The 25,514-nt window shown below is 41.5% G+C and overlaps 1 protein-coding gene across 3 annotated transcripts in view; it reads right to left on the bottom strand.

Annotated features, from left to right (window-relative positions):
* Positions 1–25,514, bottom strand: part of LOC140650981 (proprotein convertase subtilisin/kexin type 5-like) — a 262,110-nt gene that overhangs the window by 145,747 nt on the left and 90,849 nt on the right. For 2 of the 3 annotated variants that reach the window (XM_072859926.1, XM_072859928.1), the window contains exons 4-5: positions 14,482–14,625; positions 12,041–12,117 (exon numbers count right to left, since the gene is read on the bottom strand). In XM_072859926.1, the coding sequence (XP_072716027.1) occupies positions 12,041–12,117; positions 14,482–14,625 (221 nt within the window). The remainder of the gene's footprint in view (positions 1–12,040; positions 12,118–14,481; positions 14,626–25,514) is intronic. The other variant, XM_072859927.1, reaches the window with a different exon arrangement.

The raw sequence follows: 25,514 nt of genomic DNA, 5'->3' as shown, positions 1-25,514 counted from the left end.
AGAAAAAGAATTAAGCAGCAACACTCATCAGTAAACCAAAACAAAATGATTTGCATAGCAGGAATGACTTCATCCACAGCTGACTGTTGCCTTTAGCCTCTGAGCAAAAGAAAGCTCTAGAATAGGCCTGTACCATTTACAAGATTCAAGATTTGCTGCCAATTTGTACAAAACAAAGTAAACTTCTGGCAGGACTCCTACATGCCATAGCGGTTAGAGATGTTATCGTCCCACTCTGGTTTTGACTACAAGGCTTGAAAGATTAATCTAATGTTTCTGTCTGACCTCCTATTCTCTTTAAATAATAGAAGATTTAATTTAAAACTTTAAAAATATATTTTCAGAAAGTGCCACGCTGGTTATCTACAGTCTCTTCACAAACCCGCAGTTAATTCTTTCACGTTCCTTTGTTCCTCACTAACAAGCCTCAGCAATGGAAAGCCTTCACTATTGAGTCTGGCTGGGATGGAGTTAACTTTCCCCATAGCAGCCCTCATATTGCTGTGCTTCATATTTGTAGCTAGAAAGGTGTTGATAACACACCAGTGCTTTGGCTACTGCTGAGCAGTGCTCCCACAGCATCAAGGCTGTCTCTCCAACGTCCCCCCTCACCCCCAATAGGCTGGGTGTGGGCAAGAGCTTGGGAGGGGACATAGCCTGGACATCTGACCCAAACTGACCACAGAGATATTCCATACCATATGACATCTGCTCAGCAATAAAAGCTAAGAGAAAGGAGGAGGAGGAGGAGGAGGCATTCCTTAATACAGAGTTTGACTTCCGGAGCAACCACTATGCGTACTGAGGCCCTCCTTCCCAGGACATCGCCTGGTGATGGAAAAAATATCTTTTGTTTTCCTTTGCTTCCGTGTGCAGCCTTTGCTTTTTCTTTATTAAACTGTCTTTATCTCGACCCACAATTTCTTTTTCATCTTATTTTCTCCCCCACCCTGTCCTGCTGAGGAGGGGAGTGATAGAGCAGATTGGTGGGCACCTGGCGGCCAGCCAAGGTCAACCCACCTCAACTACTAATTAAAAGTAAAATGCTAGCAAACAGATGCAGTGCCCTGATGTTTCGTAGCTGTGTGTAAAGCTGCACAGAAACACCTATCATGGAATCATAGAATCATAGAACGGTTTGGGTTGGCAGGAACCTTTAAAAGTCATCTAGTCCAACCCCCTAGCAATGAGCAGGGATATCTTCAACTTGATCAGGTTCCTCAAAGCCTCGTCCAACCTGATCTTGAATGTTTCCAGGGATGGGCCATCTACAACCTCTCTGGGCAACCTGCTTATTTTTACAGCATTTCCTTTTACTTTCTGTCATTCTACTCTTTAAATATGGTTTATAAAGTGAGGCAGAATAACCTAGATCATTTCATGAAACAATAGTGCATTTGTACGTCCCACCTTTACTGGAAGATACAAGTTGCCATTATGCAATGTTGTCCAGTTGCTATAGCAGGAAGCAGGAATCAACTGATCTTGCACATTAAAAAGTCTTACTTTGTAAAGTATGGCTTTCAAAACTGTTGTGGTTACCTCAGCTTTCAGGCACAACTTGAGATATCTAGTGCCAAATGATCACATGTACTCGATAATCAGAAATCCCTGAGTCGGAGGACCACAACTGCGGGAACAGTGACTTTCCATTTGCGGGCGCTGAAATTGTAAGGGATCAGCTGTATCAGCTGAATGTTCACAAGTCCATGGGGCCTGATGGGATTCACCCCAGAGTTCTGAAGGAGCTAGTGAATGTTACAGCAGCACCCCTCTCGATCATCTACCAAAGGTCTTGGGAGTCTGGGGAGGTCCCTGCTGACTGGAAGCTAGCCAATGTTATTCCAATTTACAAGAAGGGCGTGAGGGAAGACCCAGGAAACTACAGACCTGTTAGTCTAACCTCAGTACCTGGAAAAATCATGCTGGGTGCTATTGAAAGGCATTTAAAGGAGAATGCAATCATCAGGCACAGTCAACATGGGTTCACAAAGGGAAAGTCCTCTTTAGCTAATTTAATATCCTTCTATGATAAGGTCACCCACCTAGTGGATGAAGGGAAGGTGGTGGATGTAGTTTTTCTGGATTTTAGTAAGGCTTTTGATACTGTCCCTCACAGCACCCTTCTGGACAAGTTGTCCAACTGTGGGATGAGCAGGTACACGGTGCGCTGGGTGAAGAACTGGCTGAAGGGCAGGGCTCAAAGGATTGTATTGAATGGGGCTACATCTGGCAGGCAACCAGTCACCAGTGGTGTTCCTCAAGGCTCAATTCTAGGGCCAGTTCTGTTCAATATTTTTATCAATGATCTGGATGCAGGAGTTGAATGCACCCTTAGCAAGTTTGCTGACGATACTAGAGTGGGAGGTGCTGTTGACTCTCTTGAAGGACGAGAGGCCTTGCAGAGGGTTCTGGATAGATTGGAGCATTGGGCAATCATCAGTGACATGAAATTTAACAAGAACAAATGCCGGATTCTGCACCTGGGACAGAGCAATGCCGGACACAAGTATAGACTGGAATAGGAGTGGCTGGAGAGCAGCCCTGCAGAAAGGGATCTGGGGGTGCTGGTTGACAGCAGGCTCAATAGGAGTCAGCAGTGTGCCCTGGCAGCCAAGAGGGCAAACCGCATCCTGGGGTGCATCAAACACAGCATAACCAGCCAGTCAAAAGAGGTGATTATCCTGCTATATTTAGTGTTGGTGCAGCCTCACCTTGAGTACTGTGTGTAGTTCTGGGCCCCACAATTTAAGAAGGATGTGAAGGTACTTGAATGCATCCAGAGGAGGGCAACAAAGCTGGTGAAAGGCCTGGAAGGCATGTCCTATGAGGACTGGCTAAGGACTCTGGGTTTGTCTAGTTGGGAGAGAAGGTGGCTGAGGGGCAACCTCATTGCTCTCTACAGCTTCCTGAGGAGGGGAAGTGGAGAGGGAGGTACTGATCTCTTCTCCCTGGTATCCTGTGACTGGTGTCCTGGTTTCGGCTGGGATAGAGTTACTTTTTTTCCTAGTAGCTGGTATAGTGCTGTGTTTTGGATTTTAGTATGAGAATAATATTGATAACACACTGATGTTTTAGTTGTTCCTAAGTAATGCTTACACTAGTCAAGGGCTTTTCAGCTTCCCATGCTCTGCCAGGCTCACAAGAAACTGAGAGGGGGCACATCCAGGATAGTTGATGCAAACTGGCCAAAGAGCTATTCCATACCATACGATGTCATGCTCAGTATATAAACTGGGAGAGTTGGCCGGGGGGTAGCGGTCGCTGCTCGGGGACTGGCTGGGCATTGGTCAGTGGGGTGTGAGCGGTTGTATCACTGTTTTTTTTTCCCTGGGTTTTTGTTCCTCTCTTTCTCTCTTGTTGTTTTCCTTCTCATTACAATTCATTATTATTTTGTTGTTGTTGTTCCAATTATTAAACTGTTCTTATCTCAACCCACGAGTTTTCTTACTTTTGCCCTTCAGATTCTCTCCCCCATCCCACCGGGAGGGGGGAGGGTGAGCGAGCGGCTGTGTGGTACTTAATTGCCGATTGGGGCTAAACCACAACAGTCCTTTTTGGCGCCCAACGTGGGGATCGAAAGGTTTGAGATAATAACAGATTAACCAGAGCATATTAAGGAATTTAGATCTGTTAGTAGTTGCAAGCCATGATATTGATTCATCTGTTCTCGATATTGGTTTACCTGATCTGCACCATGCTCATTTTTTGCTGTACATGTTAAAGATTGGTGTTGGTTTTTGCACTTTGCTGTGCTCTGCTTTAATTGGGGATGTTTTGCCTGTGAGATTTGTTATTAGAACAGTGACCTTGGGTTTATTTTGGTATCTAAGTGCCATACTGAAACCATTACTGTATGTTGGGTACCACCTTATAGAGACAATTAGCAATTATACTTCTTCCTCTGAGAGGTTTTTTATGGAGGAAATGCAGAATGGCACCTTCGCTACTTTCTTCTACAATGTTTCCTCCTTTGTTACAATAACTTTTCAGTATCTTGAACATCCTTGGGTAGGTAAGATACATCTATTGGTATTGCTTGGGAATAATGTTTAGATTTTGTCCAAGATTAGTAAGCAATTTAAGAATATCATCCAGAGATCTGCCCCAAGGCTGGGTAGTTATGAGTGGCAGGGTGTGTGGAATAGCATGGGCAAATGCCTAGTACGGTGGGCACCTCCAGTGTTTTGGAACTTCACCCTTGAACAAGTGCAGGATCCTGAAAAATTAGTAGAATATTTGGAAAAAGTATGCTGTCACCCTGACAATTCTGAGATACAAATCACTGCAATGTGCTGGGGCCTGGCCCATGACTACCGAGCCCTGTTCAACACTATTCAGAACCCTCAAGGATCTGGTGACAAAACGACAGACACCACGGCTACTCCAGTCACCCCTGCGACAAGCATCATGGCTATTCCAGCCCCCTGCTGCGACAAGCACCGTGGGTACTCCAGCCTCCCCTGCGACAGGCACTGCAGTTACTCAACCCCTCTCTGCGACAGGCACTGCAGTTAGTCAAGACCCCTCTGCGACAAGCACTGCAGCTTACTCCAGCCCCCACTGCGACAGGCACTGCAGTTCAACCAGGGAACCAACCTGTGTCAGTATCAGTCACCCCTGTACACAAGAAGAAATCCTGGAAGCGAAAGTCAGCTCGTTTAGAAAGGGAAGATGAAAGAACAGGGCCATCACAAGGAGAGGAAGAGGAAGAAGTTGTGGATGAGACGGAAACTACCCGATCCCTATCCCTGAGTGAGCTGTGAGATATGTGAAAAGATTTCAGCTGTCATCCAGGCGAGCACATTGTCACCTGGCTGCTCCGATGCTGGGATAACAGGGCCAGTAGCCTGGAATTAGAGGGTAAGGAAGCCAAAAAGCTGGGATCCCTTTCTAGGGAAGGGGGCATTGACAAAGCGATTGGAAAAGGGGCACTAGTCCTCAGCCTCTGGAGGCGACTCCTGTCAGCTATGAAGGAAAGATATCCCTTCAAGGAAGACGATGTATATCACCCTGGGAAATGGACCACCATGGAGAAAGGTATCCAGTACCTGAAGGAATTAGCCATGCTGGAGGTGATTTATGGTGACCTGGATGACGAGCAGTTACCCAAAGATCCAGATGAGGTCCAGTGCACACGACCCATGTGGCGGAAGTTGGTATGGAATGCACCCCATCGCTGTGTGCCAACTCATTGGCAATACTGAACTGGAAAGACGGAGAGGGTCCAACAGCGGATGAAGCGGCTAGTCACCTCCGGGAATACGAAGAAAGTATCTCTTCCTCCCTTGTCTCAGCTGTGGAGAAACTGTCCCGGAAGGTCCAGCGACTCGAAGAAGATAGGTCCTACTTTCTACCTGTATGAACCAGTGTCTCAGCTATTAGGTGTCAGCATTCCTCTGCTCAAGAGAGAGGTATAGAGGGTACACACCATGGGGCACCCTATGGTTTTATGTGCGTGACCACAGAGAGGACATGAGGAAGTGGGATGGAAAACCTACCTCGACCCTAGAGGCACGGGTACATGAGTTGCAAGGAAAAACAATCCCCAAAGGGGGTTCTTCCAGGAAAATTGCTGCTCTGGTTTCCAGCAGACAGTTCCCCAGACAGAGTAAAAGGGCTGATCTTACTCCTGATTTTAATGAAGGAGCTCCTGACTCTTATATACAAGAACTGGGTAACGAATAGTATGACCAGGACTAGGGGGGCCCTGCCTCCAGCCAGGTGGAGGAAAGGGGCAAACAATTTTACTCGATGGCCTGGCACATCAGACCCACAGGAGTATAAGGCTCTTGTAGACACCGGTGCACAGTGTACCCTAATGCCATCAAGTTTTACAGGGGCAGAACCCATCTGTATTTCTGGAGTGACAGGGGGATCCCAACAGCTAACTGTATTGGAGGCCAAAGTGAGCCTAACTGGGAATGAGTGGCAAAAGCACCCCATTGTGACTGGCCCAGAGGCTCCGTGCATCCTTGGCATAGACTACCTCAGGAGAGGGTATTTCAAGGACCCAAAAGGGTACTGGTGGGCTTTTGGCATAGCTGCCTTGGAGACGGAGGAAATAAAGCAGCTGTCTACCTTGCCTGGTCTCTCAGAGGACCCTTCTGTTGTGGGGTTGCTGAGGGTTGAAGAACAACAGGTGCCCATTGCTACCACAACAGTGCACCGGCAGCAATATCGCACCAACTGAGACTCCCTGATTCCCATCCATAAGCTGATTCATCAACTGGAGAGCCAAGGAGTGATCAGTAAGACTCATTCACCCTTTAACAGCCCTCTATGGCCAGTGAGAAAGTCTAATGGAGAGTGGAGATTAACAGTAGACTATCGTGGCCTGAATGAAGTCACACCACCGCTGCTGAGTGCTGCTGTGCCGGACATGCTGGAACTTCAATACGAACTGGAGTCAAAAGCAGCCAAATGGTATGCTACAACTGATATTGCTAATGCGTTTTTCTCAATCCCTTTGGTAGCAGAGTGCAGGCCACAGTTTGTTTTCACTTGGAGGGGCATTCAGTACACTTGGAATCGATTGCCCCAGGGGTGGAAACACAGCCCTACCATTTGCCATGGACTGACCCAGATGGCACTGGAGCAGGGTGAAGCTCCAGAACATCTGCAATACATTGATGACATCATTGTGTGGGGCAATACAGCAGAAGAAGTTTTTGAGAAAGGGAAGAAAATAGTCCAAATCCTCCTGAAAGCTGGTTTTGCCATAAAACAAAGTAAGGTCAAGGGACCTGCACAGGAGATCCAGTTTTTAGGAATAAAATGGCAAGATGGACATCATCACATCCCAATGGATGTGGTTAACAAAATAACAGCCATGTCTCCACCAACTAGCAAAAAGGAAACACAAGCTTTCTTAGGCATTGTGGGTTTTTGGAGAATGCATATTCCAAATTACAGTCTATCGTAAGCCCTCTCTACCGAGTGACCTGGAAGAAGAACAATTTCAAATGGGGCCCTGAGCAACAACAAGCCTTTGAACAAATTAAACGGGAGATACTTCATGCAGTAGCCCTTGGGCCAGTCCGGGCAGGGCAAGATGTAAAGAATGTGCTCTACACCGCAGCCGGGGAGAATGGCCCTACCTGGAGCCTCTGGCAGAAAGCACCAGGGGAGAATCGAGGTCGACCCCTAGGGTTTTGGAGTCGGGGATACAGAGGATCCGAGGCCTGCTATACTCCAACTGAAAAAGAGATATTGGCAGCATATGAAGGGGTTTGAGCTGCTTCAGAAGTGGTTGGTACTGAAGCACAGCTCCTCCTGGCATCCCGGCTGCCGGTGCAGGGTTGGATGTTCAAAGGGAGGGTCCCCTCTACACATCATGCAACTGATGCTACGTGGAGTAAGTGGGTTGCACTGATCACACAACAGGCTCAGATAGGAAACCCCAATCGCCCAGGAATCTTGGAAGTAATTATGGACTGGCCAGAAGGCAAAGGTTTCAGAATATCACCAGAGGAGGAGGTGACGCGTGCTGAGGAGGCCCCACTGTACAATAAACTACCAGAAAATGAGAAGCAATATGCCCTGTTCACTGATGGGTCCTGTCGTATTGTAGGAAAACATGGGAGATGGAAAGCTGCTGTATGGAGTCCTATACGACAAGTTGTAGAAACTGCTGAAGGAGATGGTGAATTGAGCCAATTTGCAGAAGTAAAGGCCATCCATCTGGCTTTAGCATTGCCGAATGAGAAAAGTGGCCAGTGCTCTATCTCTATACTGACTCATGGATGGTGGCAAATGCCCTGTGGGGGTGGTTACAGCAATGGAAGCAGAACAATTGGCAGCACAGAGGCAAACCCATCTGGGCTGCAGCATTGTGGCAAAATATTGCTGCCCGGGTAGAGAACCTGGTTGTAAAAGTACGTCACGTAGATGCTCACATACCCAAGAGTCAGGCCACTGAGGAACATGAAAACAACCAGCAGGTGGATCAGGCTGCTAAGATTGAAGTGGCTCAGGTGGATCTGGACTGGCAGCATAAAGGTGAATTATTTATAGCTTGGTGGGCCCATGACACCTCAGGACATCAAGGAAGAGATGCAACATATAGATGGGCTCGTGATCGAGGGGTGGACTTGACCATGGACACTATTGCACAGGTTATCCATGAATGTGAAACATGCGCTGCAATTAAACAAGCCAAGTGGTTAAAGCCTCTGTGGTATGGAGGGTGATGACTGAAATATAAATATGGGGAGGCCTGGCAGATTGAGTCAGACAAGAGGACTAATTTTCGAAACAACCTCATAGACACCTGGGCCAAAGGGCATGGCATTGAGTGGGTATATCACATCCCCTATCATGCACCAGCCTCTGGGAAAATCGAACGATACAATGGACTGTTACAAACTACACTGAGAGCAATTGGTGGTGGGACATTCAAACATTGGGATACACATTTAGCAAAGGCCACCTGGTTAGTCAACACTAGGGGATCTGCCAATCAAGCTGGCCCTGCCCAATTAAAACTTTTACGCACTGTAGAAGGGGATAAAGTCCTTGTAGTGCACATAAAAAACATGCTGGGGAAGACAGTCTGGGTTACTCCTGCCTCGGGCAAAGGCAAGCCCATTCGTGGGATTGCTTTTGCTCAAGGACCTGGGTGCACTTGGTGGGTAATGCAAAAGGATGGGGAAGTCTGATGTGTACCTCAAGGGGATTTGATTTTGGGTGAAAATAGCCAATGAACTGAATGGTATGATGTTAATTGCTATATAATACTGTATGTCATCACTTTTATGGTTACTACACACCATATCAACGGTATTTCAGTGAGAATCACCCAGATTAATGAAGAATGAGCTTTGATGAAACCAAGCAAAGTGCAGCAGTGATGGAACCAGAAGTGGCTTCAGCATGCAACAATCCAACACCACACACCATCTCTCCTGCCCTGAAAGACTGTTATGACAGATGGAGCCCAAAGTCATGGACTAAATGAACCCAATGGACATTTTAGAGGGATGGCCCATAGACCAAGGGAATGATAGCTGTGTGTATATATCAAAAGACAGGAAAAGTGGTGGTGATTAATTGGAATGTATTGGAAAGGGTAGGACCTGGGCATGACGTAGATGGTATAGAATAAGGGGTGGATACTGTCCTGGTTTCGGCTGGGATAGAGTTAATTTTCTTCCTAGTAGCTGGTATAGTGCTGTGGTTTGGGTTTTAGTATGAGAATAATATTGATAACACACTGATGTTTTGGCTGTTGCTAAGTGGTGTTTACACTGGTCAATGACTTTTCAGCTTCCCATGCTCTGCCAGGTGCTCAAGAAGCTGTGAGGGGGCACAGCCAGGATAGTTGATCCAAACTGGCCAAAGGGCTATTCCATACCATATGATGTCATGCTCAGTATATAAACTGGGGGGAGTTGGCCGGGGGGCAGCGGTCACTGCTCGGAGACTGGCTGGGCATCGGTCGGCGGGTGGTGAGCGGTTGCATCACTTGTTTTTTTTCCTGGGTTTTGTTCCTCTCTCTCTCTTGTTTTCCTTCTCATTACAATTTATTATTATTGTTATTGTTGTTGTTTTTCCAATTATTAAACTGTTCTTATCTCAGCCCACAAGTTTTCTTACTTTTGCTCTTCAGATTCTCTCCCCCATCCCCCTGGGAGGGGGGAGGGTGAGCGAGCGGCTGTGTGGTGCTTAGTTGCCGACTGGGGCTAAACCACAACACAGGACGCATGGGAACCGGTCAAAGCTGCGTCTTGGGAGGTTCAGACTTGACATTAGGAAGCATTTCTTTACCGAGAGGGTGGTCAAACACTGGAACAGGCTTCCTAGAGAGGTGGTCAATGCCCCATGCCTGTCAGTGTTTAAGAGGCATTTAGACAATAACATGCTTTAACCTTTGGTCAGCCCTGAATTAATCAGGCAGTTGGACTAGATGATCATTGTAGTTCCCTTCAAACTGAAAATATTCTATTCTATTCTATTCTATTCTATTCTATTCTATTCTATTCAGATTTCTGATTGTATTTTGGACACACAAAAGGATAGACAGGCTGCTAGTAAGGCTTTTCAATGCCTATGCAGTTATTTAATTCTTGTTGAGTCTAGTGGGAATTAGGGAAAGAGGGGCTACAACCCCAGAAGTTGAAGGTACTTAGGTTCTGCTTACCAGGCTCAGTATATCTGCAAATCAGAAATACTGAGCCTCTATGCAGAGGTTAGGCTGCCAATTAATCTTATACTGAAAGCATGCTGCAAGTTATCTGTGTGTGCAAAAGTTGGCTTTAGACTGATGCCCTACCTCCTGACGACACTGAGGGGGCTCAGTACAGCTCAGCATCTGCCCTCCCCACCACCACATCTCACCTCAGGAACTTGGGAAATGGTCAATGAGAGTATTAACTTGGGAGTTAGAGTAGGAAAATTCAAATCCCCCAGCCCTAGGAGATAAATTAACCTGTCCAGTTTTATATCCTATATCAACTCTAACTAGCAATAAAATGGAAAACAACCTCCTGTGGACATGCTTTGTGAGAAAGTGATGGCTTCAGTACCCAGTTAAAGACAAAGATTCAGCCATCATTCACAGCTGGAGATACATGGCTCCTCACAGCGCAGTAGAAGTGAATCCCTGAATGTGCACTTAAATTGGAAGGCCTCCAAGTGTACCCTGGCCATGTCCCAACTCCAGGGACAGGAGTGTCTTCACACAGATGAGCCAGGATATGTTTCCTAAGTGGAGAGTGGGGGCAGCAGGAGAGAAGGATGAGCTTGATGCAAGCTGGCAGCTCAGCTGGGAAGTAGTCAGAGAGGGCCGGGGCTGACTGTCACATCTTTTCTCAAAACTCCTTGACAATATACTGCTGGCAACTGCCTGTCCATCATGCTGAGTTTTGTGGATGACCATTGTAGGGCATTGTCATACAGTCACCTTATTTCTCTGAAGTCAGCACCACCACTGACAGGTTCAGGCCATAATTCATTTTCCCCACCTCTCTTGTGCCTGTCTAGCTCTCCTCTCACCACAAGTTGAGCTGAATGAGGTATCTGACTGAAAAAGAATTTTGTTGTTGCTGTTATTGGTAGCACAGTTTTCAGTTAGACTACTTCTTTACTCTGGATATCTGCACAAAGGCTAGGGAAAGGGAGGAGAAATGAGCAACCACAAGGTAAGGAGTGGAGCAACCCTTTTGTGCTGACCATGTAATCACAGCCTTGCTTTCTTCCCAAAACCTCAGCAAAACAAAATGTACAGACAGCATATTGACAACTAGTAGGATTCACCTTCCTCTAATACATGCAGTTCCACAGAAAGGAATTTCTTTATGCCAAGTACCTATTTTGAAAATGTTACTGATAAAAAACTGCCCTTAAATACCCAATGGGACAGAGATGTAGCCTGTTTCCTGAGGGAAGGTGTCCCTCCCAGCATTTCCCCCAGCCTTCACCATAGCACATCCAAAGAAGAGCAGAGTTGGAATGACAAATACCAGGAAGCTGTGCTCTGAAGGAGTAATATATCACTCATACAGATATATCTAACCAGTCATCAGCCACAGACATTATAATCAGAAAGAATTGCTATTTCTGGTTTTTATATGGTGTCTAGCAAAACTCTGCATGTAAAATCTCCATTAGATTAAAATAAATGGCTAGAGAGTAAAATCTCCATTAACTTGTATATTTCTTCAAAGCACAAAATCTATAAAGTTCAATAGAGTCAGAAGCTAAGTCAGTTCTCACACATAACAAACCCCAATAACTCTGAGATATCAAAAAAAGGTAAGAGTCACCCTTTACTGCATTCCAAAGGGATTAAAAATGGTTCATTCACATGCCCAGAACTCTCAAACTAATTTTTATGTATTTTCAAATGAGTCCAAATGCATTCAAAGAGTAAGTATCATGCAGTGTGCGTGGGAGTAGCATAAATACATATTTCACAAAGATTTAAATGCAAATCCCACCACTTTATGAAGATTCAAGATTCCTAGAATTCCATAGCAGAATTGGTGCATTCTACTTGATGAACCAAATTGAAAATGTCATGAATGTCGTAGTGCCTTACTTGTTCTCGTTGCTGGCATCATACCGAGGCATAGGGTCAAAATCATTTCCATTGACATCAAAACTGGCCTGTGAATCCTGTAGCCAACAGGAGAAAGAAAACCAATTTCTCATTAATTAGCCATTGACTCATGTGGCCTATACATTCTTCAGCAGGTTTCTACAAGAGAGCAATTAGGCTAACTAACATTCCTGTGGTTTTAGGATGATTGCATGTTTTAGGAAAGGATTATATATTTAATAATTATAGGATTTACATATTTTATTTTATTTTATTTTTGGAAAAGGGAGTAGGATAATAAATGCCCTGAAAAAGCATAGTTCCAATGTCTGTGAGGAAGTAGAAAGAGGTGTTTCATTAAACCAAAAGACTATATTCCTTCTAAGAAACTTTCAGAAATTAAGAGTGTTCATTCTTAAAATCAGGATTTTGCTGAATGTTTCAAGATTCAAGAAATTTTCTGCAAGATGATGACTGAAATTTCAGTCATTGTTTCAAGGAAAAAGAATAATATCACTATCCTAATAATATTTTTATTAAAATACAGTTTGAAATGAAAAATAAAGTACATTCCCATTTGGAAAAAAGTGTCTCTTTAAACATCCCTTAATTGGCTGGGAGGGTTCAAATATATGCAAAATATCTGCATATTTTTGTTCCATATTTTACATTTACTGAGATTCTTAGAGCTGAAAATAGTTTATAGAGCAAATAATTGCAGGTATGTAAGGTTCCTGTTAATTAATGTGGTAGCATGTGGTGTGTTGACATGGAAAGCAGTTCTTTTTAATCTCTTCTTTGTTCAAAGCCAGTTACCACATCCACCTCAAATATTCCTGTTTGCAGCCACACCAGCAATAATCTGTCATATAGAAGGCATCAAGCAAGCAGTGTGAATTGCCCTGGGGGAATTCCTTGTTGGCATGAGGAAAAGGAGAGAGAAGGTGGTAAGGGAATAAATAGCTACTTTGAATTCAGTGGAAGGACAGTACTGGGATGAAGTGACACCTGTGTCATTCAGTGAAGAGGTAAAGTTATATTTGGTTTATTTAAATGACTTTAGAGTTTAAAATGAAAGATCTGTCATGCATTAGGATCAAACTAAGCATACGTTGATAAATAGGTCAATATCCTGTCATTTGTGCTTTTGTAATGTATTTCAAAGCTGAGTTCCACATGCAACGGGGAAGGATACAGATATGTGTGACTAATTTTAAATAAATGGCTTTAGAACTGTGGACACCATTGTAGTTTTTGATGGGTTGTTAATGTTGGTACTGTCACCTTCATCTCTTGAATGCTCTGTCAAGATGATATGCTCCCTGGCACAAAGCCTGTGTTTGAGGCCCTTTTACAACATCTGTGTCTGTAACGGGCCTGAAGGTATATACATGCCTTGTATGTGTTATCTTCACCAATCTGACTCAGTCCAAATATGTTTGTTTGTTTTCTTACCTTGTGTGAATGTACAGCTTGCACATTTAATTTCAGAAAAATAATAAGGTCCTTAAGGTCATGTGCTTTCAAGTAATGCCTATTCCTGAACCACGGGAATAATCACTCCAGCAAAGCGCAACCCTAACATTCTAAACAGCTTCAAAGTGTGCACTAAACCAAGAAATTACCCACTAGAGAAGCAGCTTCTCCTCACATTACACAATCCTTCAAAGGTATATTAAACCAATAATTTAAATGTGATGAACCACAACCAAACAAAAACCTTCTGAGGCTACATGAAACATAGGATACAGTAAACAAAGGATACAGTTCTCCTCCTAATACAAATTGGGAGGGGGCTCACTGGAGTTAGCAGAGATTTACTAGAAAGACCTCAAAATATTCTATACCTTTTTTTAACTGACTCACAAGTCATGTCTTTTTCCTTTAATATTATTCCTAGCAATAAGACAGAAAATAAACATAAACATAAAAAATAAAATTAAAAATAAATTCATCAGAGGATATGCCTAAAATTACAGTCTTTGAGAAGAGCTGCTGTCTTGCTAGATAAACATATTGACCAAAAATGGACTTCAGCTGCATTCATTAACTCAAAAGCAGTGTATTCCATTCCTAACTTCTCAGAGTGTTCAGGATGTGAGGATATTAAGTAAAATAATCACAGAGAAGAGAAAGAACATCACACAATTGGTTCCGACCCTTCAGAAATGGACTCAATTATGAAAGGCATCCAGATATATTAAAGACATTAAGACTGCATATAGTTTTAACTAAAAGAATACAGATTACCAAAAGCTGTCCGTTTTCCTCCTGGAAGAATGTTTTCCTCCTATTGGTGTTACTATTTGAGGAATATGAACCCTCCTCCCTCCCTCCTCCCTCCTCCTTCAGTAACTTGAACATGATTGTCTTTCTATGAGCAGCAAATTAATTGCAGGGTAATAATAAAGCAGCAAATCTGGAATGCTGCAGAGACTCACATAATTTTGCATCAAGTCTGGATGGTTTCTTTCAATGCCATCATCCAGGATAGTGACCACAACATTCTTTCCAGTGTAGCCTCTCTTCCAAGCACCTACTATATTCATATCTGATTGGCAATGATTGGTGTTATCACTGCAGTGCTAAGGAGAGAAGAGGAGATAAAAGTATTGGATGTTGCAGATTACTGAACAGTGTGGGTTTGAGATATTAGCCTATTCACATTAACATTACCATTTAAATTAGCAGATGAGCATATTGACTTGAATAGCAACTATACAGGTTCAACATCTTCATTTAGAAATACAGAGATAATTTAAAAAGAAATGCCAAATTAAATGACAGTTGCTAAACCTGCTTATTTCTTTTTCAGATTGCTCTTCATGTTAAGCAATAGAAAAGGGAAGTGTTCAGCCACACTGAACCACTAGAAGCCCTGTGTAAAATAAATCATCTCTTCCTGACTCTTAAACCCACTCATTTGAAATGTGCATTTGAATTGTTTGATTTTTTTTTTTCTTCAGGAAAACAAATCATATGTGGATAAAAGTAGACAAATGCCTATACAGAAACAGCCATGGAAACAAAACTTGTTTTTTGGACCTTATGTGTTGTATAACTTCTTTACAGAATGTCTGGAAACTAATCCAGATTCTTTTTTATCTATAAAAGGCGGCTTTTGGCAGGTTTTGTGCAATAACAGCAGACGAGCAGCAGTGAAGAACCTGTAACCAAAACAACATTCTGAAAAACTTGCAGATTAAGGTATCTGATGAATTGTAGATAGTTACATTGAGAACAGCCTGGGGAACTACTTTCTGAGACACCCATTCTGGTGTTGGGGAGAAAGTTCATTTAGGGCATATTAAAATTGAAAGCCCTTTCCTTGACACGAATGCACCCAGTTCATGTGAAGAAATCTGGCTTGCCATGGCAATGAGATGTGAACCTTGCCCCATTAGCAACTCTGATCAACACGCAAAGCCGTCCCCTGTAAAGTGAGTCTAACCAGCCCCTCATCAGCACTGCTTTTCTCCAGCTCCTCCACTCAGCCAGAGCAATAGGTAAAAAAGAGGGGGTGGGGGGAAGGGGGGAAGCAGAGAGTGGGAGAGAGGAAAAAGAAATAGAAAAAAAAGATAAATACTTGAAACCTGTATCATAGCAACAGCGGCCACATGAGCACGCTTGGCATTCACTCCCTCTGCCCCACAGAGTAACATTAAATATTACACTGAGATGCTCCTATCTCAGTGTAATGTTTAAGCACTCTACAAATTGTAAGGAGTATAAATACATTGAGAGATGCATTTTGCCTTGACTTAGTCCATCCCTGTCCTCCTGAAGATAAGCACTCTGAAGGCAACTGTTCAGTGCAATCTGAGGTCAGATTGCTGTCAAATTGTGTTTTCCTCCTCTTTCTCCCATTCACAATACTTTCATATACAAACCAGAGGATTTAAGAATGGTCCCTTGCTGTTACTAAAGCAACATTAGTTGCTTTAATAACATTACCTAACATTACCTAACATTATTAGGTACTGTACATAATATATAGTCTTGCTCTCTTTCCCTTGTGTGTGTGTATGTCTGCCTATACATATATGTATATATGTATATAGATATACATACAAAGGCATTTGAAGGACTTTAGGGACCAGTTCCAAGGAATGTATAGGCCAACCTTAATTATTTTGTTCTGTATATTGCTTGGAAATGTTTGCACTGCTGTTTTTATGAAATTAATTACACTCTAAACTCACCCTCTGTACACTGAATATAACGGTTGTAGACATGAAGCTTTGTAACGTAAAACAACAGAGTTAACAATGTGTAGTGTTTTCAGATCCCTTTGCATTTTTCAAAAGTGTTACTGAAGTAAGCATCAGAAAACACCTGCAAGAGAGATTAATATTATCCTTCACATTTTTCTGGTGTGAAGACATGGAGACAGAGAGGTAGAAGCAAATGCCCCCAACTACAGAGCAAACCCAAGAGAGCTGCAATGAGCAATCAGGATTCCTGGGTCTGACTTTCAATCAGATTTCTTGGGGCACCTGTATGCTGAAGAAGAGTCTCCAAAGTCAGCAACAAAATAAAAATATTTTCCTGCTGGATTAAGGGCAAAACCAAGAGTACTGATTTTTGCTGGGACAGAGTTAATTTTCTTCATAGTAGCTAGTATGGGGCTATGTTTTGGATTTGTGCTGGAAACAGTGTTGATAACATAAGGATGTTTTAGATATTGCTGAATAGTGTTTGCACAGCGTCAAGGCCTTTTCTGCTTCTCACACTGCTCCACCAGCGAGTAGGCTGGGGGTGCACAAGAAGTTGGGAGGGGACACAGCTGGGACAGCTGACCCCAACTGACCAAAGGGATATTCCATACCATATGACATCATGCTCAGCAATAAAAGCTGGGCAAAAGAGGAGGAAGGGGGAACGTTCGGAGTTATGGCACTTGTCTTCCCAAGTAACCATTACGTGTGATGGAGCCCTGCTTTCCTGGAGATGGCTGAACACCTGCCTGCTGATGGGAAGTAGTGAATGAATTCCTTGTTTTGCTTTGCTTGCACGCATAGCTTTTGCTTTGCCTATTAAACTGTCCTTATCTCAACCCACGAGTTTTCTCATTTTTACCCTTCTGATTCTCTCCCTCATCCTACTGAGTGGGGGAGCAAGCAAGTGGCTGTGTGGTGCTTAGCTGCCCACTGGGGCTAACCCACAACACCAAGGTATAAAGTCCTTGCTTATCATCATTTTCATCCAATATGTACTTTCTCTTTATCTATGTCGACTGGAGTGGATCACTCTGATTCCTATTATCTCATGCCTTGACCAAGCTGTGTAACCAGCTAGACCATTACACTGATCCTTCATCCCCCTTCTCTGAAATGCTGATCAATCTTTTGGCTGCTTTGCTGTCTGTCTTGTCCTCTCATCTTAGGGGATGAGCCAGTTGTTCTGCTTACAGGCCGGTCAAACCACTCAGGCTGAACACGTATATGGGGTTTTAATCCCTTTCCTCTTCCAAATTCTTTGGCGCTCTGCCAGAAGATGACTGCTTTTTCCCTTAATGATGTCAGCACAGCCAGTTGCCCTCACTTACCTTACCTGAACTTCTGCTTTTGTGGTGGCAGCAGAAGGGCGGGGGTGTGTGTGTAATTCATAAGCTGCTTTGCTACCTGCATGTACACAAACATAATATAAGATATATCTGCTGCTTTACTGAACGCTCTGTTGATTCTCTCAAAAGACATGCCAGATCAAATTGATATTCAAGTTGCCTTGCTCTGCTCCAAGATTGGGCAGAAAGCCAGTCTAAACAAATTCTTTCAGTATAAAAGAAATTCCAGGGGTAAAGCAGGCATAACTGCATACCCACATATAACTTTGGATCACCGAATATGTAACATATGGACAGAGAATGGAAAGGCAGTGGAGATGCATCCAAGCATGTGTAGTTCAATAGCAGATGAAGGGTTCAGTTATTACTGTTACAATATATAATTTATTCTCAAATCCTATTAAAAACAGCATGTTTTCTCTTCACCTCTATTCCTTACTCTTCTTCCTCCTCTCGCTTCTTTTTTATCTATGCTCTTACCTCCCTGCTCCCAGCCTTGTTCTTCTTGTCCAGTACTGTCCTTTACCACTTAAATTCCAGTTTTGTTTGGTTCAACATCAGATCTCAGATCCCTGTAGTTTGTGATTTTCTCTATTTTAATTTGATTGTTCACATTGCTCTCAAACCAGTCAGAAGATTTGGCTTTTATCAGAAACACTTTAAATCTTGGAATACAATTACTCTTCAGATACTATATAATATGGTATAGATGTTCTGTTCCATATGGTATAGATATGCTCTCTTTCCTGTCACTTTAAATTCCTCTTTCCTTCAAAATACTTTCTTGTTAGGAATTTTCCACTATTGAGTTCCATTCTATTATTTTCCTTTAACCATGTGCTGTTTCCTAAACATCAATCTAAATTATATTGTCAGCTGCTTAGCAGAGGGCTTTTCTTTAATGAATTTGTAGGCACTGTTTTGATTTACAGTGTTACCCAAATAAAAATTAATATAACATCTGTCATGATAATAAAAATTATGTGATTCAGATTGATTGAATTTTGTATCAGTGGGCAAGTACTGAATTATCTAACTAATTTTCAATGTATTTTTTCTGTCTTCTCTTTTTAGAATAAAAACAATCTTTGTCATTAATGTACAGAAGCTGGGGGGTTGCAATGTTTTTATTAGATCTATTAATCTTTGAAGTGTTGTTTTTGAATTTTAAAAGGAATAGTATAAACCAGGTTAGTCTATGGAATTTCCCCCTCTCCCAGCAGATAAAGTAATTCAGAAATTTCCTGCATTAGTACCATGACTAGACAACTGCAGTAAGCCAGCACCATTTCAGCATACATTGTTTACATCTATTGCATGGAGGATACCATAAAAAAGAATAAACAACCCCTCACCCAGTTACATAGAGTAATTTGATTAAGGCTTTTAAAAAGCAATTAAAGGATGATGTTTGTCTTTGGACTGTTTAACTGGAAAATGTTAATGATACCACAGTTAGTATTTAATAGGAACCATCTGCAGGGTTGAGAGACTCTTGAAGGACCTGTAGGAAGGAAGAGTGGCATAATAAGGAAAATTTCAGATACAAAGCTTTTCTCATACTTGAAATTCATGTCTTAAAAGGGTAAAAGGCCAAAAGGCCAAAAGAATCACTTAGACATCTTCTGGACAGACAATTTGGAAGCTCTCTTTTGCAATTAAAAAGCAGACATGAAATTAGAAAGGTTTTCTGTTTTGACATTGTATTCAATGTCAGACATGTGCCTGGATTCTCTTAGCTATTTTGTGAAATTCTCTCTAAAAACTAGCTTACTGTCATTATCATTATCTTAATGTTTTCTGTCTGCTGCACTAATTTTGGTGGTTTGAGGCTCGGTGTATCCAGTTAGTGATCAATAACAAAATTGAATGCCTAAACCGAGAAATCGGGAATCATATTAATGGTCAAAATCTTTTGGGATTCCAGAGCTAAAAATCAAATTAAAACAATGACTGTAAAATTCTGTATTTTGCGATGCCCATTAGTCTACAGAAGTTTCTAGTCCTGTGACATGCAGTCTCTCAGAAAGTGCACATTATGCCCTCTATAAGTCTTCATGAGATACATAGCATTGATTTCCTGAGTTAGCAGTAGCTGAAGATCTTATCAATATCTAAAGGAAATAGAGAAATACAAGATAATAATCAGAATGACATAATTTTAAAGACTAATCATGTGAGTTGGCAGGTCTTGGAACTAATTTGGTGGAACATTACACATGCTTCTGACCCCATGAAAGCTCTGAAATACTAGTCCCTTTACAGTATTTAAAAAAAAAAAAAAAAACAAACACACAAAAAAAACCCCAAAAAACAACTCTTTCAGGTTTCATTAGAATAGTAATTAAAAGTTCCTTGGCACAAGCTATGCAGATTACAGTCATGTTCTTTACATCAGGGGGATGTGTCAGCTACTAAGGTGTGAGCATGGAGAGGACAGAGAAATTGTACAAGATTGCACATAGAGGAAGGACAGTCAAGGGCCTATGCATTGACCTTGATCAACACAAACAGGGAGAAGAGGGGCACACAGGGCCAAGAAATGGATCCTGGCATTTTGTGGAGCTATCAGAAAAAAAGAGATCATCTACCTGTTCTGTGAAGGGAATGTAATGTGGGGTATTTGGCATTCTTAGCTCATCCGGTGTGACTGACCAAAAATCCCCTAAAATGGAAGAAAGCTCAGAGGAGATGGGACACGTGATGTGCCCATGAAGCTCAGAGAATAAGGCAGGGTGTGACTGACCACAGCTGTTGCAAAGAAAGCTTACTTTATCTCAACACTAAGAGGTCCACTAAGGGGGCCTGAGGATGGCCTTTGTTTTAGATAAACAGCTATGTCAGTTGAGTGGATCAACTGGTGGTGTAAATGTTTCTCCCTGAGTTAATTAAAAGAGTGTGACTGTCTCCCTGAGTTAGCCAGACCAGCATGGGGGGAGTGAATACGTGGCTCAGCCCAACATAGAGTATAAAAACTAGACAACTAACAAAAGAATTTCTAAGAGAGCAACGGGCTTGAGCTGGCTTCAGCCCACGTATTCTTTTCCGGCAATTGGGGATGCCCAGCATTGTGACAGTGAGCATATTATAGAGACCAGTAATGGAGATCACATTGGTATTATGTTGAACTGTGTATTGCAATTGCTATGTTTGTATTTGTATTGTGTTATGCAGTATATTTTGTATCACTCTGCTAAATCAGAAATCCTGTGTAACATCAACTGTCTTCAAATAAGTAAATTTGATATTAAACATTACACCCTCCATGTGTGGAATATCTAAAAGAACCTAGTCAGAGAGCATTGGACTCTGACATCTGGGCAAATGCATAGGCAGAAAAGTTTAGCAGGTTTTAACTTTAGTAGAGGAGACATCCTGATGCTATGTTCAGCTTTCTGAGGTACAGTTTCATGCAGTGTTCTAAGTTAAAACTTGCCAATTGTTTTCTCTTTTCCTGCAAAAAAAGAGTGATAATCTCTTTTCTTTATGCTTTTGATGTGATCCAATTTTAAAATGGAATGAAATAAGTAATCAGGGAGGTAATCAAGAAAGTTGGAAAGGTAAGCTCCTTATTAAAATGGCTCATATAATTTAATAGAAATCATGATGTGTTTTGAAGAACATCATAACCTGAAGAGCTGAAGTGATCTACTGAAATTATTTTTTTCTTTGTCTTCAGGGTACAGTTGAAAGCTCTATTTTCTAAGAAGACTCTTTAATAAAATAATGTACAGAAGTATTTATCACACTTTTATTCTTTCACCACAATTTAAAGAAGGTGAAAGAAGGATTTTAAGAAGGAGAAGAAGGTATGCATGCAGAGAATTTTTAATTTTTCTTAGCTATAACCTGATATTTATTGCATGATACACAGAAATTGCTAACTACACAGGAAATAATCTTCATTTCAGTTTCACCTTTAAATAAGTTTGGATTATTGCTGCACACAATATTTTAAAGGTCTACCAGGACTAGGAACATAATAGAAGGTCTGATTAATCTCAAACACAAGACGTTTTGCATTAAACGGTATCTGACTTCTAGAGTCAGGTTTTAGTGAATTGCTACCTTTTTTTAATTGGTGTCTGTATCAAGATAAATATTTCAAAACTGTACCATATTAAATACCAAATTCATTGCTCATGCAGCTCCAGAGGGTTTAGTTAATTTACTTCAGAGATTAATTTGGTTCTTAAGCTTTATTGCTTCTTTAAGTTAACAATCAAAATATAGTTAGAGGCCAATAAGAACAATCACGATCATATAATATTTTATGCCTGTTTAAGTGATGAAGTAGAACAGGAAATCAATATAAAAAGGCTTCTTGTATTCATAGTATCTAACAGCTATAATGAATCATGAATAATTTACAAGACTATATATATTTTTTTTCAGTGAAAAGTAAGGAGCTCATAACTATTATTCTATGGCTGTGACTACATTACTAGTCTTTCCAAAAATAGAAGAATTTATAATGCATTAAATTCATATTGAGGACAATTCCATCACTTTTCCAACATTGGAACTTTTTAAAGTCAACACTGGTTGTTTTTCTGTAAGCTGTGTGCTGGCTTAAACATGAGATAATTCAAGAATGTCCTATATGTCCATGTTCCACAGGCAGCCAGGCTGAGGATGGTTCAGCCTTTTTAGCGAGGGAAACACACACACACACACACAACCCCCTCCCACCCTTTCTAGATCTGCAGAATGCAGAGTTTTTCTCCCAGTTGTAAATACTGGAACCTGCAGAGGCACAGAAAGAATCTACCTTTAATATCACCCCTTCGTCCTATGTGGGGCATAACTTGTGGCTCTGATGATAGGTGGTGTGCCTCTATTCCTAATTTCTTCCCATGTGGAGGGAACAGCAGAGGCTCCTTTAAGGCAAAGACAAAAATCTTGCTAAAACCGCCTCATGGCCCTTGTGCATGCCATGCTGCCTCCACTAAGTGGCAAATGTGAGAAGAAACATTCACAAAAACTCTGAAAGGTCCACCATATCATCACAAAGAGTAAGAATATATATATGTACAGAAGGAGGGGAAAAAAAAAAAAAGAGTAAGAAATTGTGTATAAAGGCAGCCAGAATGTGTCCAGCTTACTTTGGATGCACAAATCCATATGAATGGTACATCATAGACCTGGTGTACCTCGAATATCTTTGAATCAGTGCTCACATATTGTGAGCTGTATGTTGACATGGACAGATTTCTGCCTGGGAACTGTTGGGAAAAATATGTGAACCTGATGCAGAACATCATGGGAAGTCAGTAAAGGAGGGAGAGGGGAGGAATGAAATAATTTCCACAACCTGTGGCTACTACTAAATAATGCAGGAAGGAAAGAAGCATGCATAGAAATAGGTCTCTATATGTGGCAGTATTCCCTCAGGAGACCTATCCAATGACTGCTACTACTACTGCTACTACTACTACTATCACTACTATATAAATAGCCTACTTAGCCAGAGAAGGCCAGAAAGTGGGAAAAAAGCTAATGCATTTTTACCTGCTTAAAGTCCTGACTAAGAAAAAAAGAATGGCAATTCTTTTATTAATATGTGAGCAGAGCAGCTGTAGAGCATCAACCCTGGGGATCCAGTATTCATGAAGGATGAATAATTCCCCAGAGAGAAAATTCTTTCCATTCTGCCATTTTTTGCTTTTGCCTGATACTTTTCTTTTACCTCCTCTAAGTCCCAAAAAATAAATAAAAATTTGGCAGTTTTACAGAAAGTCCCAAGATGCTTTTTTTTTTAAGCATCAGTTCATGGAGTCCATATGACTATATGACTGTTTGAGACCAAGTGCTCTATTTTTTAAGGTTTTGTTTGGGTTGGGGGTTTTTTTAATTCCTCTCAGTTATAAAAAAATTTGAAAATGTGAACACTGGTCTCGGATCACAAAAGACAAATAAAAAGAACAGAGGTTAGATTTGTTTGGCTTTTCTAAGCTCTTGATTTTAAATGCAAATTCAAGACTATATTTTGGGCATGACCTGTGAGTTTTGAATGCTTCAGGCTGGTAATACTCATCTCCTTAACTCCCTTTCACAATTTACATTTTAAGCTGTTTTCAAGTCAAAAACCATTACTTCTGTATGAAGTTGTTAAGAAGTATTGGAGAGGGATGTGGTTGTATTTAGACTTTGTGTGAACATGTGTGACAATTAAACTAACCACAAGGAGAGAAGGCTCTAAACAGATGGCTCCAGTTAATCATTAACCTTCCTAGAGACTGATGAGAGTGGGAGGAGCCTAGGCCTTATATAAATACATTCATTTATTTATTTATTTATTTATTTATTTATTTATTATTTCACAGGGAAAAGAAGGAAGGGTGATCTTTAGGAAAGATGTGCTATTGCAGGAATGCTTGGGGAGAAGCTTGCTTTTCTGAGTGTTTTGAACTTGTATGGGTGAGAGGACTTATGAGGAAACAGATGAAGAGATGCTGGCTCTGAATACTCGTATATCACTTTTTAAGGACTGTTGCACTACTGTTGCACTTCTTTTTCTATTTTATGTTGTGGTCAGGTCCCTCTGATCCACGAGGCAATAGCTTGATGACATCTGCTGTTAATGATGGGATGCTCTGGGGGAGAAATAGGGGGAGAGGGACAACGAGAGGGTGGGATGTCAGACAGCAGGACTTGTTCAGGAGGTTGTAGGAAAGATGTGTGTCTCTACTATTCCTCAAGGGACAAAAGAGGGTAGCAAAAGCAGGGAACATGTAGCTCAGAATATGATAGTAATCCCATATTCCATTATTAGTAATGGAGCAGGAGTTTTTCCTCATTTTCCTGTGGACATACAGAGTTATTAAGGCTAGAGCTGTTCACTGTGCCTTTACTTCAGCAACGAACATCTAGGCTACTCAATACCTAGAAGCCTTTCTCCTAAGGACAATAATGAGCCCTCAGGTTATTGTACCCTTGGTCCCACTATTTGCTTGGGTTGGTATATCAGAGGAGATTATAACTTGTTAGAATACAAACTTAAAGGTCATGAAACTATTCTCTTTGAGAGAGTAGTATAAAAATCATTCTATACCATCCTTAGACAGCCTTATAGAAATATTTAATCTAACACTGAAATGCATGCTGTGAAAATTAATTAACAGTATAGGGTCAGACTAAGATGAATGGCTGCTATTTTTAGTTTGTCTATAGGGAAGTAAGCATCCTAGGCACCAATGGGTTTCTCACCATTTGAATGTGCTATGGTTGATGAATGCAAGGCCTGCTACATATTATAGGAGAAACTTAGGAAGATAAAGCCAAGCCACTAGAGGGAGTGGCTAGTTATATTTTGCAGATGAGAACATCTGGCAGAACTGAGAGAATAAGCCCAGAGAAATCTAGTTAGGCCCAGGAAAGAAAAAGAAAGACTATTCAAGAACAAAACAAAAACTTTTGCATAAGGCTAAAAAGTACCACAGTTACTCTTGTTACTGTCTCAGGAAATTTGACTCAGCTGATTAAATGTTAAGGTCCTTCTGAAATGCTGAAGAAGGTTAGTCCAGAGGCATATGACACAGCTGTATGAAAGACTGTGCAAAGTAGACATAGAATGTAAAAATGCTGTGAAAATTGTAAAGGGTCTTAAAGGAAATCTCAGCAGAGTGTCAGGATTCAAGTTATATCAGAAAATACAGATATTGCAGAAAGGTTCTGGAGAAGTACAATATATTTGCAAACACTAATTTTGTCAAGAACTGGGCATAGACCAATGTTTATAGAGCTTTCTAATAAGAGCACTTATAGGCACTTTGGGAGCTGCTGCTAAACTAACTCCATCCTTATTGTTAACGACAGCTAGATTGTGTTGACTGAGGCAGTACTATTAAAGAACTTTCCCCAACTGCAAATAATGTAAATGAAAATGACAGTAATTAGACTATTTCT

The sequence above is a fragment of the Ciconia boyciana genome, chromosome 4 (assembly GCF_034638445.1).
Source record: "Ciconia boyciana chromosome 4, ASM3463844v1, whole genome shotgun sequence".
NCBI lineage: Eukaryota > Metazoa > Chordata > Aves > Ciconiiformes > Ciconiidae > Ciconia > Ciconia boyciana.
The sequence above is the reverse complement of the archived record's forward strand: the minus strand, read 5'-3'. Positions and strand labels throughout refer to the sequence as shown.